The sequence below is a fragment of the Schistocerca serialis genome, chromosome 2, assembly GCF_023864345.2.
Source record: "Schistocerca serialis cubense isolate TAMUIC-IGC-003099 chromosome 2, iqSchSeri2.2, whole genome shotgun sequence".
Classification (NCBI taxonomy): Eukaryota; Metazoa; Arthropoda; class Insecta; order Orthoptera; family Acrididae; genus Schistocerca; species Schistocerca serialis.
In genome coordinates this window covers 64,848,065-64,868,620 of record NC_064639.1, presented here as the reverse complement: position 1 = coordinate 64,868,620, position 20,556 = coordinate 64,848,065, and the positions used below count along the sequence as shown (strand labels likewise).

General features: G+C 37.5%; 1 protein-coding gene across 1 annotated transcript in view; it reads right to left on the bottom strand.

The window, feature by feature from the left end:
- Nucleotides 1–20,556, bottom strand: part of LOC126456767 (filamin-A) — an 885,319-nt gene that overhangs the window by 645,283 nt on the left and 219,480 nt on the right. Inside the window, exons 3-5 of the mRNA XM_050092525.1 lie at nt 13,197–13,327; nt 1,348–1,561; nt 1,002–1,119 (exon numbers count right to left, since the gene is read on the bottom strand). Coding sequence (XP_049948482.1) covers nt 1,002–1,119; nt 1,348–1,561; nt 13,197–13,327 — 463 coding nt within the window. The remainder of the gene's footprint in view (nt 1–1,001; nt 1,120–1,347; nt 1,562–13,196; nt 13,328–20,556) is intronic.

Below are 20,556 nucleotides of genomic sequence, written 5' to 3'. Positions count from 1 at the left end.
TGTTTGACAACAACTGTTCACCAGGGCTGCAACCTGTATCATTATTTAAAGACCAGCACTTAATGGACTAAGCCTTTTATTTCCCCATTTCATATGGACTGAACTCTTTCTTTTACTGTACTGCATTTTTTTCAAACATCATTTACAGAACAACTGAACTTGTTTTTACCCTACTTACTACAGAAGGAAATTTTGGGTCTGTTTCATATACTGGTGAAACCTCAAAAAATGAAAAAATGGACTCGGCTCATTCTTTTCCTGGACCCTTCAATCATATTTCCCATACCTCTTCTTTTTCAGAATTGATACATCAGATACTTATTACACCTACCACTCTAAACATTAAAATGTGCATCTCACTTCCACCTTTATCAAGTACTTAAGTTTTCTGTTTCCTATAAAAGAACTTGAAGTTTTAACATATTCTGGTGTGGTGTGTGTGTGTGTGTGTGTGTGTGTGTGTGTGTGTGTGTAAAATGTTGATGAACGTTTTCACTGGATTTAATGGCGCAACACCAAGTGCCTCATATGAAAAAATAATAACATACTACCCAAATCGAGTAAATCATTTATGTAATTTGTGAAAGCAACACTAAGTGCCTCATATGAAAAAATAATAACATGAGTTACAACCAATGATTTGGAATTCTTGAGGTAGTTTTCATTAGTAATTAAATGTGGATTTCACACTAAGGTCTTCCTACATAGTTCACTATAGGTCCTAAATATTGGGATGACTTTATGGGAGACAAATAGTGAACAATAAACCCAACAATTTCCATTACAGAACAAAGGCTGCATTAAATTCTGTACTTGGGTAACTGTTGAAATGCAACATCAAGCAGCTGTATTTGTGCCACAATCTGTGACGTCATATCACAAGTAATAAACCAGCTAGTTGTTGATGAAAATTTTGAATTTATTTTTAAATTGCTTACTCATTAACATTAATATGTGGCATATGCAAAATGAAAATCTTGTATCATGAATGCTATACTCACCTTTGCTGAGATTATTCTCCCAAGAGCTGGGATCTGTTGACATTGTCTCATATCCTGGCACAGGACCACCCAGTGACCTCACTATGGAGCAGAGTACAGTTCCATCATTCCAGTCTCTCTGAAATTAACCGTGCTGAGTTCAGGAATCTCATCACACAACTAAAATGAACCAAGCTGAATAAAATCAGTGCAAAGTGATCTCCAAAAAGACAAGTCAGAAAGCAATGAAAGTGGAAGGAGGATAAGTAAGAAAAGCAAAATGAAAGTGGCAGTTTTGAGAGAGAAGGGAGGTGAGAAATATCATATCAAAATTTAAATACTCCAAATCCTTTCCAAACATACTCACAGTGAAATTCCGCACGTTAAGTTCAGGTACTTGACTGTTCACCCATCGCAGGGTAGCATGATATCCTGGACTGTCCTCTTTCATGAAATATGACAAATACGTCATACCTGACAGTTCATCAAGGAAAGGAGAAGCTAAATATTCTGGTTCAAGGACCATTGGTATCTGGAACTCTCTTCTTGCTATCTCCATAGCATTACGGCAGTTTTCAATGCTGTAACATAAATTAAAGTTGCTTCTTGCAAAATAGTTTTTATTAACAGATTATACTTACTTAGCTGGTGAATACATACTACAAACATTTAATACGAACTCTTTTAAAAACATCTTCAAATTCTAACATATTTTGTTGTTCTGGCCTCCAGACTGAAGATTGGTTCAATGCAATTCTCCACACTAGTTTATGCAGTGGAAGCCTCTTTACCTCTGAACAGATAGTGCAACCCACTCCCATTTGAATTTGCTCAGTGCAGTCAATACATAGTCCTCTTCCTCTACAATTTTATCCCTCCCCCCACTCCATCCCACCTCTCTCTTCACCCCCCACCCCCCACCCCACCCCCCCATTCCTCTCCCCCACCTCCATCACCCAACTGATCATTCCTCGATGCCTCAGGACATCTCCCACTGTAATGTTACAAGTTGAGACCACTTCACCACGTATTGAGGCCCTTACATGAAGGCTCGCATGAGGTCAACTAAAAAAGAAAGAGATCATCAATTAATTGACATCAAACCAATATTGCTACAGAATATTGATTCCTTCTTTAGAAATAACACTCTGGTGTATTTCATTTTTTTAAATGTTAATTTTATTTTGATACTTACATCCCTTCCCTCTCTGCCAGACAAAAATAAAATAGTAAAGAGACAATTGTAGTCAGGCTCCTTACATACAGCAGAATGGGATCCCAGAAAGTGCTCTATGATATGACCAATGTAAGAGAATTTAGCAATTTCTCTGTAATGGTGACATCTGTTAGAATCTGAATAAAATTTAAACAGCTCCTTCTTCAAAGAGGTGTCTTGATAAAGATGGCTTCCTTCTTTGCATTGGTTGGCACCTATCACCTATGCAGAATAGGAAACTTCTGAGAAATGAAAGAATTATCTGCTTTCTTTGTTCCAACAGGCAGAACTAAGCCACTACCTTTCTCAGAAGTTGTCAGGAGACCTATTGTTTAGTAATGAAGGTTTACTGAAGGCTGGTCACACAGGGGCCACTAAAGTTTTGCTGTAGCTGCCTCACCCCTGATCTGCCCACGTGAAAATTAGTAGTCACATTTATATGACGTGCTTGGAAGATGCCAAATTCACATTTGGTTACTGGCACTCGACGCTTAGTTTTGTTACAGTTTTGCTGTTCATTATCTCAGACAAAAACTGTAACAATGCCAGCATTTTAATGTAGCAATAATAGGAGCACTGTAGCAGGCTTCTACATGCTGCAAGCCACCATTGACATCAGACATTGCAACCACCTCCCTTTGTCAGCTTGACCAAACTCTCATTAGCAAAATTATCTCTCTGGCTTTCCCCACATCTATAGAGTAGAGCTTGAATTTAGTTTCCAAAGTAATGGCACACTGTTTAACACTTTGTAACCAGTACTCAGCTAGTAATTTACTAGCACTGCTTCATTCACTTTAAGTGACAGTATTCTGCTGTGAAATCTTGACTGCAATCATATTGTTGTGAAGGCTGTTCTCAGCAATGTAAAAGACATAGGGTCTATTATATGAATATTTTAGTGATAACCTTTGTCTTTATGTGTTGTAATCTCTGAACACCTCCTCAGTTTCTTAACTGATCAATTTAGAACCCCCGCAAATAGTGATGAATTCAGTCACCTTATGCAGTTGAGACTAACACTGGAAATTGTAAATATTTTCTCATGGGCAGGGTATGACATGGAGGCACTTCCCTCACCTCACTCAAAAGGAGTGAATCTCTGCTGAGCAAAAAGCTACCAAACAGTTACACCATCACTCACTTCCTTCTTTTAGAGGTACCATAAATTTCTCTTTTTTTCCCCAGTTTGATTCAAAACCACCACATTAGCTGTCTGAATTTGCCCAGCCAGTCTTCAGTACCATTTCAAAACCAACTATTCTCTCCTAAGCTAAACTGTTTATCATCAAAACTTCACTCTCATACAAGGCTACATTTCAGAGGAAATTTATTGTAATGTTAATAAATTTCTCTTTCATGGTATTGCAATCTGCATTTTACTTCCTCTCTACTTTGGCCACAGTCAGTTAATTTTCTCACAGATGTCTATTTCCTATTTTAATTTCCTCAGAATCACATGATTTAATTTGGCTACACACCATTACTCTTATTTTACTCTGGTTGATGTTTACCTTGTAACCTCAAGACTTTATCTGTTCCATTCAACTACTCTTCCAACTCCTTTGCTGTCTTTGGCAAATTTACAATGTCATCAGCCCACCTCCTTTCTAAGGAAAGGCTACAACCCTTCTTACTACCTTCTGAACTACTACTTCCTTTTCATGCCCTTAACTGATGTAATATTGTCAAAAACTTTATATAAGTCTACAAATACTATAAATGCAGCTTTGCATTTTCTCAGTCTAACTTTTAAGGTAAGTCAGTGCATCAGTAGTGCTTCACACATTCCTGTATTTCACCAGAAGCAAAACTGATCTTCTCTGTCGTTAATTTCTACCAGCACTCTTCTAAAAATAGATCAACTCAGTATTTACTGAGCATGAGTTATTAAACTGATAATAAAGTAATGAGCATGCATGTCAGTAACTGTCTTCTTCAAATAATAATTATGTAATTATCAAAATCTGAGTTTTTAATCTGCCTCAGGTATCTCACATACCAAGTGGAACAGCTGAAGGATTCAATAATTCTAAGAGAATGTAGCTACTCCACCAGAAACACTCAAAAATCATGTGTTCCCCATAGTTGTAAAAATTTCTCTAGGCACTGTAGAAAATAGTCTATAGTACTTTTTATTTCATAAATGAGAAGCCTGATGTGCTAACCAATTTTGATAATTGTTCACAGCCTATAACACTTGGTGTGTAAGCAAGCAGCTTGCAAGCCCTAATATTAGTATAAGACAATAACAGATAACAACCAATTTCTATTGTAATGTTATGTGTAAGGACTGCTCCATTAAAATTTAACACATGCCACACACATTTCAACAGCACATAACCTGCAGCACATAACTTGCAATCGGTAGCAACACGCTGCAACCCCTATCAGTCGAGACATCAGCTTTACTGTGCGTATACAAAAACACAAGTACACCTGCACATACACTAGGCTTTAATTTTTTGAATTGGACATATTATCCCACATTTAATTAAAAATAGTTCCCATCTCCTGGTTGTGACCTATGTTTCCAAGAGGTTCCCCTTCATTGTAAGGCAGATACCGAAACATGAAATCCTCTCCCAAAAACATTACCAATTAGGACTCTCTCTCCTCCACTAACATCTCACTCAGTATTTGGCTGAAAAGTCCCTAATTCTATAATGAGTCTTTGCTAGAACATCCCATTATACCTAGGCAGTAATAAACAAAAAATATTCACCCTTCCTTCAGGGACCACACTAGCATAGGTATTTGTAAGTGTATGCATGTGGGGGAGGGGGGATGTTAATCTGTTAGCTTCAAAAAAGATATTTTTATCACTGTTTAGTTTTCCGAATATCTTGTGTATGCATCTGTCAACCACTAAATGCCTCAACTATATGGTGAATGGTTATATCACTTCTTATACTGTTTGTCTTCCACACAGACCTTTCAAACTGTATCAAGTTTCAAAGAGAAGAAGAAGTAATAAAGTTGGTACTTCTGTGGGGGAGAGAAATAATTAATATAACAAGGGACTGATCCAAAAAGATGTCAATAGCAAAAATCCAAACAGCAAACTAGTATGGTGGTAATGAGACCAGATGTTTCTTGTATTCCTCTCTTAATTTACACTGATTAGCTAAAATATTACAATTCTTTCCTGCCACCAGACTGAATGCCACCTGGTGTCGTGTGGCCATGAGAAATAGTCAGAAAATTATATACGCAGAGCAGAGATGAATGGGGTTCACTCAAGTGATAAGGGCTGCAAATGGGGAAATCCACTGGCAGAAGTGACTCTGATGAACTAAAGATTGTTATAGCCCGGCACCTGTTTCACCTATTAAGGTCAACATAAAATTTTCACTTATTTTCTTTCGAAAATTCTGATGTTAAAGTTTCCATATTAAGCACATATCTCGCAAATTATCAGAATGGTAGAAATAAATTCACTCCACAAAACTTACTTATTCATTTTGTTGACCTGGTTGCAATGAGCTAAATAGTTTCATCAGAAATGATAGCAATCAAAAGTGACTGCAATTACAAAACTTCATACCTCCGTCCACAGAAAAAAATCTTATGAGCTAATAGGGAAATATAAGTATAGCTGAACTACCATAAATTTCCAGGATCTTTTGATATACTTCTGATTGTCTGATTTTTCTGAATCTATTGACAACCATATTAAGGAGCCTTAGTCCCTAATCAAAAATATACTATATTTTATCACAGAAGATGGATCTCATGGTCATAAACCCATGATTCCCACTGCATAGGCATAAAATAGTATTCCATAGCCTAACAGATACTGCTCATGAGAAACAGAATACAAACAAAATATAATGACAAAATCAACAGCTGGTAAAAGATCAACTTTCTGACCAAGGAATTTGTAAACTATTATAAATTAACAAAGTTCAGTGATATCCTGGAGTGAGCCTTTATAAGGCTAAAGCTTGCATCATTTCAGTCAGTGTCCTATTAGGTTTCTGTCATCCTGTTTATTTTGCTATCAGTCTCCAGCTGGTACAGCAAGTCTATTCTTTAGCCCAGCATTGGAAGCCTTTTGCATCTATGTTTGTAAAAACTGGGTTGAGAGCACATGTTTTATAGTAATGAGTAATAGACAATCAGAACGTGTGTTTCGGGTCATTTCAACAAATTTCAGATCAACTACAGTTCTGTGGCTTTTTCTATGTAATTGTGAATATTAATAATGTGGAAAAAATAGATTGCTACGCACCATAAAGAATACATGTTAAGTTGCATACAGGCATAATTAAAAGAACACTTACATAAAAGGTTTCAGGCACAGCCTCCAACAACAAATGGGAAACACACACACCATTCATACACACAAGTAAGCACATCTCATGCACAAATTATCAGCAACTATGGCAGCTCCAACCCAAGTTGCCAGAGTTGGCAATCATGTGTGCATGAGGCATGCTTACTTCTGTGTGTGAATGGTTTGTGTGTTTCTCTTTTGCTGATGATGTGTATTTTAAGGAAGTTAGCAGTCATGTGTGCATGAGGTGTGCTTACTTGTGTGTATGAATTGTGTGTGTGTGTGTGTGTGTGTGTGTGTGTGTGTGTGTGTGTGTGTGTGTGTGTGTGTTTCTCTTTTACTGGTGAAGGCTGTGACCAAAAGGTTTATGTGAGTGTCTTGTAGTTGTACCTGTCTGCAACTTAATGTTACATCTTTATAGTAAGTAGCAATCTATAATATCCAAAGAGTGGATATTCCTACCTGGACTTTCCATTGTTTAATTGTGTGCGAAGCAACATATGTCCACTTCACCTATCCTGTATGGAGTTTTACTTTTTGAAGAAATATGAACTATGAAACTCCACATATCTCCATATTAGCTACCAGTGTGTAAACTTGTAAGATACCTTGTCATCACCAATAGGATCTTAGAAATGTGATATTGGTGACCTTCCAGTTTTTAACTTAAACAGAAGCTTTTTACTACACATTTTAAGGATTAGTCATACAACAGCACTTTCAGGTGGTGACCCTGTCAAACTGTGCAGTTACTGAGGCTTATTCCACAACAGATAGGACTAGTTTATGTGACAAATTCAGTGGAAATCAGTTAGAATAATTAATAATTCCATATAAATGGTTTTAAGAACAGTTTACAAGAGATAGCTTGGGATGAAATTTATAATGAACAAACATAAAATTTAATCTGTTCCATGATAAATTCAGATCATGATTTGAAAATAACTTTCTGCAGAAGCTAATCAGGAAAGACATTGAACATCCCTGTAAAAAAAAATGTATGTGTTGGCAAGAACAAGTAGAGACACTGCAGTATTTTCACACTACAAAAACTACTCAAAATGACTAAGAAACATCATTAAAAAATCAAAGGCTATGCACATTATGTTAGATATCAGTTATTCTGACAACAGACTTAAGGTTATGGTATGTAATGAAGCAAGAGGCACTACAACCGGGCACAGAACAGGATACAGAACTGACTGCAAGGGAGGAGGAGGAGGAGGAGATTAGTGTTTAACGTCCCGTCGACAATGAGGTCATTAGAGACGGAGCGCAAGCTCGGGTGAGGGAAGGATGGGGAAGGAAATCGGCCGTGCCCTTTCAAAGGAACCATCCCGGCATTTGCCTGAAGTGATTTAGGGAAATCACGGAAAACCTAAATCAGGATGGCCGGAGACGGGATTGAACCGTCGTCCTCCCGAATGCGAGCCCAGTGTGCTAACCACTGCGCCACCTCGCTCGGTGACTGCAAGGGCTTTAAATGATGAGTCACAGGTGACAGATATATTTAATAACCATTTCTTAAATATAGTAGAAAATATTGGAACAAACTGTTCAAGAGGAAAAACACAGCAGTATGTTGAAAAAGCAACTCTCATAAAATTCACTTCTATGAATGTATCACCAATTTCTCCTTCTGAAATTAAGGAATTATATATTCTCTGAAAAATAAAAATCATCTAGTTTTGATGGTGTTTTCCATACAGTACTAAAGATTTGTTTCCATATAATAAGCCCTGTCTTACCTGATAAACATAACAAATCAATAACTCAAGGCATTCAACTTGTTTCACAACTGACATAATTTTCCAAAATTTTTGAGAAGATTATTTACTCTGTAATAGTATCTCACCTGGTCAACAAAACTATTTTCAGCGAGTTATTCTTCTGAGAATGCCATTTACATTTACACTCACTAAATTTACAAACATTAAGTAACAAAATAGTGCCGGCTGGAATTTTCTGTGACCTATCAAAGGCCATTTGACTGTGTGAGTAACAATATTCTAAGATAAACTGAGGTTTTATATGACTGTTGGTATAGCCAACCTGTGGATAACATTATATCTAACCCAAAACAGCAGAAACTTGTACCTAGTAATGCAACAAATGTAATCAGAGGACATCATTCCGGCAGAGGATAATTCGTGTATAGGGTTCCACAAGGCTCAATCTCACGTGTGCTAGTTCCTCCTATACATAAATGATTTTTTATCAAATATACAGCAAGCACAACTGGTTCTTTTTTCACATTCAACTAGTATTGTAATCAATCCAAGCATACATGTAGCAACAGAAGAAATAGTAAACAATGATCTTAAAAGTATAGTTGACTTCTATTCTGCAAATTGTCTCACCTTCAATTTTAAAAAGATGCAGCACATTCAGTTCTGCACATCTAAGGGCACTACAATATGTGTAACACACAGTGAGGAAATAATAAATACAGTGGGTCTACAAAGTTCTTAGGTGTTCATATTGATGAGAATTTAAATAGAAAAAAGCACATTTTGGAATTCCTAATACAACTTAATTCAGCCATGTTTCCACTTAGACTCATTGCAAATCTTGGGGACATACAAATCAATAAGGAGGCATGTTTCCATATTTTCTCTCAATAATATCACATGGAATAATGTTCTGGGGTAGCTCATCTTTAGCAAAAAAGTCTTCATGGCTCAGAAACGTGCTGTAAGAATAATAGATAGACAACTGTTTAAGGAGTTATAACGACTTTATTATGAAAATGAGACTTTATACATTTAAGTGTTCAGCCAAAAAGGTCTTCTTCTAAAGTAGAAAACACATACACACACCAACACACACACATTCATGCAAGCACAACTCAGACACACATGACCACTGTCTCTGGCCACTGAATTCTGGCTCCTTCGATTTATTCAGGTTCCATCTTTTTGGTTTTTGGTTTCGATATATCTGTCTTACTATTACAAAATCAACACAAAAACTTCCAGTATTCCCAAGCCTCTTCCACGTGTACAACCTTCTTATAAATTTCCTAAACCAAGTGTTAGTAATGGTTAAGCTGTGCACTGTACAAAATTCTACCAGACAGCTTATTCTACCATTTGTTTCCCCCCAGCCCATATTCTCTTACTATTTTTCCTTCTCTTCCTTTTCCTACAATCAAATTTCAGTCCCCAACCACAATTAAATTTTTGTCTCCCTCTACTAACTGAACAATTTCTTCTGTCTCATTACAGATTCAATCTCTTCATCGTCTGCAGAGTGGGTCGGCATATAAACTTACACTACTGTGGTGAGTGTCGATTTTGTGTGTATCTCGGCTACAGTGATGCATTCGCTACAGTTACCCCAGTTTGATTTTGTGCTGATGTGACGTAGCATGTGAAAGTTGCTGAATTAGACGGGTTACTCCTGTAACTTAAATATCAGATCTGAAGATGGTTCTGAATGAACCGAAACCGGTCATATGAATAATATAAAAAAAAAATTTGCAATCAAGACGGATTTAAAGTAACAATTGTGAGAGTCTTTTTGTTGCGCCTAACTGTGAGACAGCATCTCTGCTATATGGTGAGTAGAAACTTTCTCTTACACGCATGTTTTCCTAGAGAAGCAGTGTTAAATCTTCCTGAATTATGAGCAAATGAATAATAATTACCTGAGTTTGAAAACCAGATATTCTCTGTTTGGTTCTAAAGATGGAAAAAAAAGGAACCAGGAAATATGTTTATGCATGCATTTGCCACAAATAAATCAAAGCAACATCAAAAATATATACTATTGAGTTAAAACATAATGGCCACTTAGCAGCATGTTGGTCCACCTTTATACTGCAGTACAGCAATGATACTGTGTGTACAGATCTAAAAAATTGTTACTATCCGGAGGTGCATGGCACCCTACATCTTCCCGTAGGTCATGCAGTTCCTGTAACTTAGAGGCAGGTGATCTGTGAGCACATGAGCTTGTGCCAGCTAGTGTCCCAAATGTATTTTGTCACTGAATTTAGTGGTTGAGACATTGAAGTGTGTTCATTATCGCATCCTCAAACCACCATATGACAACTGTGCCACTGTGACACACCTACCCTGCCAGAAGACAACATCACCGCCAGTGAATACGTCGAACATGAAGGCGTACGAGAGGTCCACAATAGTGTTCATGTAGTCTCGCATGAACTGTGGTCCACATCAGAGGGTATCTGTGCAGAGGCCAGACTAACCAGTGGTTCCTGAAGATTGGCATCAGTTGTAGGGGCAACAGTTAAAAGAAAGGGGAAACTGCATCTGTTATTTTTCCCAAGGGCATGTAGCTCTACAGTATGGCATAATGATAATGGCATCCTTTAGGGTGAGATATGCTGGGGGTAAAATATCTTCCCTCCATTCCCGTCTGAAGGTGGGAACTACTCAGGAAGATGTTGTCATAAGTAAAAACAAAAACCAGCATTCTAGAGATTGGAGTGTGGAATGTTAGACCCCTTAATTTAAAAAGAAAGTGGATAGGTTGTTGTCAGATTTAGTCAAAATTAGTGAAGTGTAATGCCAGGAACAATGGGACTTCTGGTCTGGTGAGAATGTGACGTAGCATGTGAAAGTTGCTGAATTAGACGGGTTACTCCTGTAACTTAAATATCAGATCTGAAGATGGTTCTGAATGAACCGAAACCGGTCATATGAATAATATAAAAAAAAATTTGCAATCAAGACGGATTTAAAGTAACATAAAATCACTGATTGCTGTTATCCCATAAGACATTATGTCTGTTTTTGCAAACTCTCACAATTATAGGTTTCAGCCATTAAGGCCTTTGTCAACAATAGACACAGATACGCACATGCACATTCTCTCACACAAATGCAACTCACACACACAACTGCAGTCTCAGGAGTGTGGTTTCAGTTGCCTGAGACTGCAGTTGTGTGTGAGAGTTGAGTTCCTTTGAGTGTGTGTACATATGCATGCGTATGTGTGTCTATTGTTAGAGGTTAGATTAGATTCAGTTTTCATTCCATAGACCCAAAAAATGAGATGATTCTCAAGGGTGTGGAACATGTCAGAAAGTATAACATAAAAACATAAAACATTTGAATGTAATACTTATTACCTTGATCATTTGTCAAGAGATTGTCAAAATAGGAACAGCTAATATTTGCATACTTAACATGCTGTCAGAATGAAACATTGTTATGCACTATTAATAATTTATCATACAAAAAATAACAAATCTTGCTGTTGTGATCAAGTGCTGTCAAAACTGAAATCTAAAAAGACATTTTTACTTAAACTGGCTTAACAATCACTGTTAAGATATTCATGTATAGAATAGAAGGAATCGCCTACCATAAAGTCTTTCAAAATCTGTTTACACTGTGCTTTATCTGAAACCAAGTTTTTAATGGTTGCTGACAATTTATTGAAAATGTGTGTTCCTGAATATTGGACCCCTTTTTGGACGAAGGTAATTGATTTTAGGTCTTTATGTAGATTGTCCTTATTCCTGGTATTGGTACTATGTATTGAGCTATTTGTTGCAAAAAAAGATATATTACTTGCAGCAAATTTCATTAAGGAATAAATATACTGAGTAGAAGAGTTTAGAATACCAAGATCCTCGAACAAGTTTCTACATGATGTTCTTGAATTTACAGCATAAATGACTCTTATCACACACTTTTGCACCCTAAAAACTTTCACTCGGTTGATAAGTTACCCCATAATATGACATAATAAAATGAAAGCAAGCAAAGTATGCAAGTTTTTGATATTTATATCTCCTACATTTGACATCATTCTCACTGCAAATACAGACTTGTTTAGGCACTTAAGCAATTCTGTGATATGCCCTTCCCAACTGAATTTATTACAGAGTTGTAAGTGCAGAAATTTAACAATGTCAACCTCTCCAATCTGCATGTATTCGTATGTTATACACATGCTGGAAGGAAATCTCTTACAACTTCTGAACTGTATATAGTGGTTCTTCTCAAAGTTTAATGTCAGTGAATTAGCTTTAAACCATTTATTAATGTCAGTGGAAATTTCATTACCAGCTATTTCTAAATTTGTACTTGACTTGCTACTTATTGCAATGTTTGTATCATCTGCAGAGAAAACAAACTTAGCATCTGGCAATATAACAAAAGAGAGGTCATTAAAGTACACAAGAAATAGCAATGGATCCAAGATGGAGCCTTGAGGAACACTGCATGAATTAATTCCCAGTCAGATGAAGACTGACTCCTTACTGCACAGATATTTTGCAACGACAACCTTTGTTTCCTGTTAGGTAGATAAGACTCAAACCAATTCGCAGCATTGCTGGTGACAACATAATATTCTAATTTACTTAAGGGAATGCTGTGGTTCACACAGCCAAAGGCTTTTGACAGGTCACAGAAAATTCCGGTAGCCTCTAATTTATTATAAAATAAATTAAGTACATTCTCACTGTAAGTGTAAATAGCTTTCTCTATACCAGAACCTTTAAGAAATCCAAACTGTGATTTGGACAATATGTTACGTTGACAAAGGCCTTAATGACTGAAAGCTATAGTTGTGAGAGTCTTTTTGTTGTGCCTCTCTGCAATTCATCATGTCCACTATATGTTGTTTCTGTTTGCATCTTATAATGATGGTACTCCATTTTATTGTAAACCTTTTGTGTACATCTCAAATTTATATTGGGCTTCACAGTTTAATATGAAATTATGTACACTGCATATCTTACCTGTCTCTTGGGTTTAAGCTCCTCCAGTGTGGAAACAGTCCCGGTTTGCAATAATCCAGAAGAGCACTGAGGTAGATTCCTGAATTCCAGTCTGTGGTGAAGTTGCTTATCCTGCACTCTGGGAGCACTGCCTGTCAATAAAACCATGTTCCCTTGTAAATAACAAGTGAATTTGTACACTGTAACAAAACTTGCCTGCAGTGCTTTTTTTCCTTCCATTTGGCACTTATCAGTACAGAACAACAGAAAGGAATATAATCAAGCTCCAACATTTCAAATTTCTCTCTGAAACACTTATACCAATAGTTTTTATACTTGCTGCATACTTGTCTCTGCATTTTATTGTGTGTTAGAAAACTGGCAGCAGCACTGTTTACTGTTATTACGTTCCTGCTTTTGGAGAACTGAGCATAGGACCCTACATCATAGAACTCTACATAAGAGAAATCTACTGTTTTGGCCACAGTTTAACTTCACTGTATAACCTTAGGAAGGAGTAAAAAATGATAAAAAATTAAGTTATTTACGAACTAATGAAAAATTTTAGTACACAATAAAGACTCATCAATATGTATTGACTCATCAACTGTACAGCTCCAAATAAATTTATAAAAGTGACTGAACTCATTGGCTCCTATGGCAAATCAGATACATTACTGAACTCAAAAGCCATACAGTGGCAATACCTGCCAACCAAAGTATTACAAACTTTTAACACAAAATGATCAATAAATCTCACTTCCAGTAACTATATCAAAATATTTTGAAATATTGTTCCTCTAATGACATATTCTGTGTAAACTAGTTCTTTGTGTGTGTGTGTGTGTGTGTGTGTGTGTGTGTGTGTGTGTGTGTGTATTTTTCTGAAAAACAACTGTTTATGTTCAATGTCTTTAAAGCTATCTTGTCAAAAGTAGATGTTACAAGAATTGTGGCTGCAGTACAACTATAAAATTTATAATGTTTATAATTTATAACAGCAACCAGGCACACGTATTGTTTCAAAACATTTGTTTAAATCAAACCTTTACCGGTTTCACATTTATTACAAATCAGTTTCCAGAACTAGTAATGGTTTAATTTAAATAAAGTGTTTTAAACCATAGTTGTGGCTGGTTGATGTTATAAATTATATTTCTGGTAAGTGTCTTTTTACCTCAGCAATACATGAGTGTCTCAATAGTACTATAATTCAAATGGCAAATAACAATTAACAATACATATAATTTTAGATTTATGGAAAGCTTTTCACTTCATTGATCACAAAAGCCACTGAGGAAAGAAGGTGAAACCAACTGCAGGTTTTAAATCATATTGAAATCAATAATAACTGCTGTTTGTGGTCCGAGGTCATAACTGGATTGTCACAGTGATTGGGAGAGAGAGCTGAGAAGACCAAGAAGTTTCAGTGAGGCTCACCATCTACATTATTGTCCCCTTGGTTCTTAGATGAGTAGTAGAAGTGTGCAAAGCACACAAGGGATGTTTTAGCTTCAGTCCAGGTACTGACAGCAGTGGAAGACCCCAGAGTACCAGTCTGAGATACATAGATATTGTCTCCGCAGGTGAAACTACTACAATCCATAACGATCAACAGCGATAGCAGTTGCTATAAAGTTTCAGAATTGAAGCAGTCCTAAAAAGCAGTGGAGCTCGTATAATACTAGGAACAGGAAGCTGACTAAAGCCCAACTAAAGCCCAACTAAAGCCCAAAATTGACAGTAATGAGATTTTAGAGTTGGATCTCAACATATATCGAAAGGATAGGCTAATGGATATGCAGAAGATGTATTTGTCACAGCAGACAAAAAACTCAAATTCACTAAGATATAAACTGTGGGTGCATACATCATTTTTTGGGCAAGGCTCAGTATCAATGATAGGCATAAACTTTTAATCAAAATTTTTTCTATCAACGGCTATGCTCACCCTCACATGTAACCGAAAACTTTACAGAAAACCTCAGTTTGCTATTATGTATTATGGCGAATTATAAAGTTTTTGTTTGGAGGAGACTGTAACTATACAACAGTAAGTTGGAAAAATTACAGTTTTGCACGTGGTGGACATGACAAGACCACTTGTGAAGCATTCCTAAATGCCTTCTTTGAAAATGTAGACCATCAGAACAGAAGTTCAAGAGCCCACACAAGAGGGAAATACACTAACTGGCTCAGTCCAAAGCTTTCAGTTCATCATGTGAGGAAAGCACGAGTGGGGTTTCACACGATCGATATTTTTGGAATCTGTGTTGGCTGGCATGGAGGAGGTAATTTTATTTGAGATGCCTCATTATGTTTGAGTTCAGAATATATTCTTAGCTTCAACAACAAATTGGATAGTGGTTTTGTGAATCACATCTGCTACCCTTGCTGTATGTAATTGGGTGTGACCTGTATTCTCTTGCGCCTACTGGGCACAGACTTTTGTTTGAGGGATCTGTGATACATTATAGTCAAAAGAGGGGCTAGCTCCGCCCAATTTCGGTGTAGAATCTGATAAATATAGAATCTTATCATAAAAAGCCAGAATTAGGCATCCCTCCAACTGAAGACTCCATTATTGTTCTGGAGGCCACAGTCTTTGAATAATCAAGATTGTTGTTGTATACAGACCTTTTCTCTGGAGTGAGTTATTTTGTTGATAAATAACGTTCAAATACCTACTACCCATTTGTCACACCAGCAAGAAAATTAATGCTTAAAGTTTTATAAGTAACAGAAAAAAAGTAACAAAATTTTCTAGAATAAGTGTGAAAACTGTTCTTGACACGGGAGGAATATATTCAGTCATTTGAAGTAACTTATATGAGGATTGGAACTTAAATAGTGGCAACTATTTATTCAGAACCGATACAAAAGAGTTACATGTTTGCACCTGTTACTGTCCTTCAAAGTAGTCACCAGCATTGTGTAGAACCCATTGCCAGTGATGTGGGGGGCATAGTATACCGTTAGCAGAGCCTGTTCTGTCGGTGGTGCGAATGGAGCGATCTACTGATTGTCAAATCTCTAGAACAGTTCTAAAGCAAATGCCATGAACTGGTTCCTTCATCTTAAGCCTGGGGAGTATGGTGGATGGTACAGTACTTCCCAGTCCCATCAACCAAACAGAGCAGCCACAGTTTGCACTGTATGCACCAGTGCTGTTGTGCAAAATTACGGGTGGGTCGTGCACGAAGTGTCACCGCTTCTTTCGCAAAGCTGGTCGCAGGGGATGCTCCAAAAATGAACAGTAATACCGTGCACTGACAGTCTGCTGTGGAGGAACATAATGCATTAGGATAACACCATTACTGTCATACATGAGAATCACCATAACTTTAGACCACTCCATTCGCACCATCAACAGAACAGGCTCTGCTAATGGTATGCTACATTCCACATCACTGGCAATGGGTTCTGCACAATGCTGATGACTATTTTGAAGGACATTAACAGGTGCAAACATGTAACTCTTTTGTATCAGTTGTGAATAAATAGTTGCCACTATTTAAATTCCAACCCTCATATGTCAGGTTGTATAGTTTTGTTATGGCTTGCTATCTAATTTTCCCTGTAGTCATGCATGCTCCTACAGCCTCACATTTCTCATCCAACCATTCCCCTTTCTGAACTGTGCACATGGTAATTCTCTCTGCAATATATCCTACATTCCAGTAACCCCTCTGACCCCAACATTTGCTAGCCCCTGACCTCTACTAACCTGTGTCCTTCCATGCTCCCAAGCCAGCACAACACAGCCTTCCATTCCATCAACACACCCACTTGTCATTTTCCCCTTCTCTCTTTTTCCAATCTGCCCCACCAAACTCCCAACTGTACCCAGCAGCCCCACATTCTCCCTGTATGCTCCCACAACCCACAAACTGCACTGCACCTTCCTGCTCCCACCCACAACTCAGTCCAGCCACAGTGTCCAGAGACAGTGGTTTTGTGTGTGTGTGTGTGTGTGTGTGTGTGTGTGTGTGTGTGTGTGTGTGTGTGTGTGTTGTGCTCATCTGTGTTTTCTTCTGTCAGAGGTCTTTTGGCTGAAAGTTAAAATGTACAGCGGTCTTCTTGTGCATGTCCGTGACTCTGCATCTCCTCTATATGGTGAATAGCCTTTCTCATAATACTGTTGTCGTTCTTCTTTGGTCATTTAGCACATTCTGTCAATCTCACTTTTTGGAATCTCCATTTCCTATCACTTGCATTAATTGCTACATTTTTATATCTTCTCTTTTTGTCAATTAGACTCAATATCTTATGTGTTATCCAAGAATTTCTCCCTATTTGATGCTTGGCTGCCTTCACTATTTCATCACTCAAAGCTACCCATTCATCTTCTCTAGCAATTTATTCCATATGTTTCAGTCAATTACTGTTTACTCCTATCCTTGAAACTCTCAAGAAATTCAGTTCTTTCAACTTATTCAGGATCAATCTCTGTAATTGCCCCCCCCCCCTGTTTTCTCCCTCCTTTCAGCCTCTTTCGTTTTAATCTGCAGTTCATAAACAGTTAATGATGGTCAAAGTCTACATCTATCACTCAATACTTTTTGCTACTTAAAACCTAAAGGTCTCTTCCACATACTCTAACTTCTTTCATGACTCTGAAATCAAGTGCATTAGAACCTCGAAAATTGCGCATGCTTGGGGATCTGTCAATGCTGGGTTATCAAATATGCTGGATTTTTGAGGTCATTTTTAAAAACTTAGTTTAAAAAGGCGGTAAAAGCAAAATGAACTTCTTATTAATCTGTAGTCCATATGACAATTATACAAATAGCTAAATAGCAATGACTTTACTGAATAACTATTAAACAAAAACACACAGCACTCATGCTAATTAAAGTGCTGTAAATTTAGGTCTAGCGAATATAGTCATTGGTACTAGTACGAAGCTAACAAAGCAACTGGCATATCTCAGTGACAATACAATCACTCAGTGAACCAGAACTAAAAATACGGGATAATAGTGTTGCCACAGACTGCAGTCGTGTGTGTGTGTGTGTGTGTGTGTGTGTGTGAGTGAGAGAGAGAGAGAGAGAGAGAGTCGTCTATTTTTGACGAAGGCCATACTGGCCGAAAGCTAATTTGTGACTGTCTTTTTGTTGTGCCTATCTGCGACTCAGCATCACCGCTATATGGTGAGTAGCAACTTTCCTTTTCATAATATTGTTACATTCCACCCTGGATTTTCCTAGTTTGAATACGGGGTGATTTCTGGTGAGTGCCGAATTATCGGCTGTATAATCATAAATACTCTCTTGTAGTGTCAAAATTGGACAAACGTCAGTGAATTGTATGCTATGTGCAAAAAAAGTGTCAAAACGTGTTAAAATATGTGTAGTGGCACAAAAATGGTATCATTCTTGTTGTTTCGCGGAAGCAAATCTCGGTCAACATAGGCCTACATGTGACTGTGGAACTGAGTGCAACGGTCTTGAAATGTGCAACGCTGGACTCGAAATAAGTGTGAGGGAAGCACTGCAAAGTGACTTAAGTAAAGCTAGACAATATGCAGAAATGCTGAAAAGCTTGATCGACTATATGGACCTTCCCACAGATGCGCAAACAGGCAAACGAGAGTGTGTATATATTAGGCCTGAGAAAATCTCACGACCTGTCTTAAATACCAATGGTTCAAATGGCTCTGAGCACTATAGGACTTAACATCTGTGGTAATCAGTCCTTTAGAACTTAGAACTACTTAAACCTAACTAACCTAAGGACATCACACACATCCATGCCCGAGGCAGGATTCGAACCTGCGACCGTAGAGCTCACGCGGTTCCAGACTGAAGCGCCTAGAACCGCACGGCCAAAAGGCAGGCTTTAAATACCAATGTTTTTCGTGTTCCACTAATGAATAAATACTGTTCTAAATGGAGACAGTTCAGAATCGCGGACAAAAAATCTCAGTGTAACAGGTAACTCCTCAGAAAAGATCTGTTGAACAAATAAGTGCCAACAGAAACATGTTACCATCAAATACCATTAAACGAAAAAATCGTGTGAGAGCAACTTGTGATAAAACTGAATACCAGACAATAAAGGAAACAATGAAGAAGAAGGAAGAAATATACATATTATCGACGAGTCATGGTAAGGGACTGGCTAGAATCATGTCTGATATGCAGTCCGATTATAAAGTGACTGGAATTTCGAAACCTGGTGCTCCTCTACGGGAAGTGTTGAAAAACTGTGAAACTGCCGTGAAAAGCGACGTCAACTGTGTCATAATCGGAGGAGGAAACGATGTCTACAAAAATGAAAGCACCCTTGCTGTAAGAACACTGAAAAAATCGCTAGGAAAAATTTCACAGGCGGAGGTATTTGTTGTAAACATTCCCTACAGACACGACTTAACAGAAGACTCATGTGTAAACCGAGAAATCGTCGTAACAAATTGGAAATTCAGGAAGATTTGTAGCGGTTTTGTGCACACAACTTTCATTGAAGCAACGAGTTCAGTAACAGGGCATTTTACTAGACATGGACTGCACAGAAACAATCTAGGCAAGAAAGTGCTGGCCATAGAAATTCTGCAGGTGATAAAGACATCAGGCGTATATAAAAACAGCACTATCTGCAACAGGTTTTTTGCCAGCGACAACAGAAAAGAAAAGTGCACCAACAGCATATGAGGAAGAAACATCTACAGATACACTCTATGATGAAAAAATTACATCTGTCCAAACATGTAAAGCGTCACAGTCACCAGTGACATCATCAGTAGCAGCAGTGGAAAAGGAAGTAACAGTAGCAGTAACAGCAGAAGTTTCACCAGCATCAAGTGTTACGAGTAGACGGAAAACAGCACCTCCAATCCGTCTAAATGATTTTTTAGTGGAAGGCAGCAACATGAAGAAGCCCACGAGATAAGTAGTGTAACAAATTTCATAACACCTCACCAAAAAGTTCAATCTAAAATAAACAAAATTATGCTCTTAAAATTTGCTATCTTAATGTTCAAGGAGTAATAGATAAAGAATTTATTGTAAACAGTTTTGGACTAGATAACAAATTTGATATTTTCTGTCAGTGAACATTGGGTTGGTTACTGAGAGCGTACTTCCAGTTGTCAAACTTGATAACTATAATGTAGCAAATAGTTACTGTAGAAAATTGCATAAAGAGGTGGTATGGCAATATATATTAACCAGTCATTCAGCTGCTCCATTGTTAAGTTGGACCTAGATTATTTGTGTGAGGAACAGAACATTGAAGCCACTGGTATAGTTATGTTTTAAGTTAGTAATAGTATCCCTTTACAGGTCACCTAAGGGTATCATCAATGTATTTCTAGAAAAACTGGACATGCCGTTAGATGTACTAAGAGGGACCAGAAGGTTGCATTATGACACAGTAATTG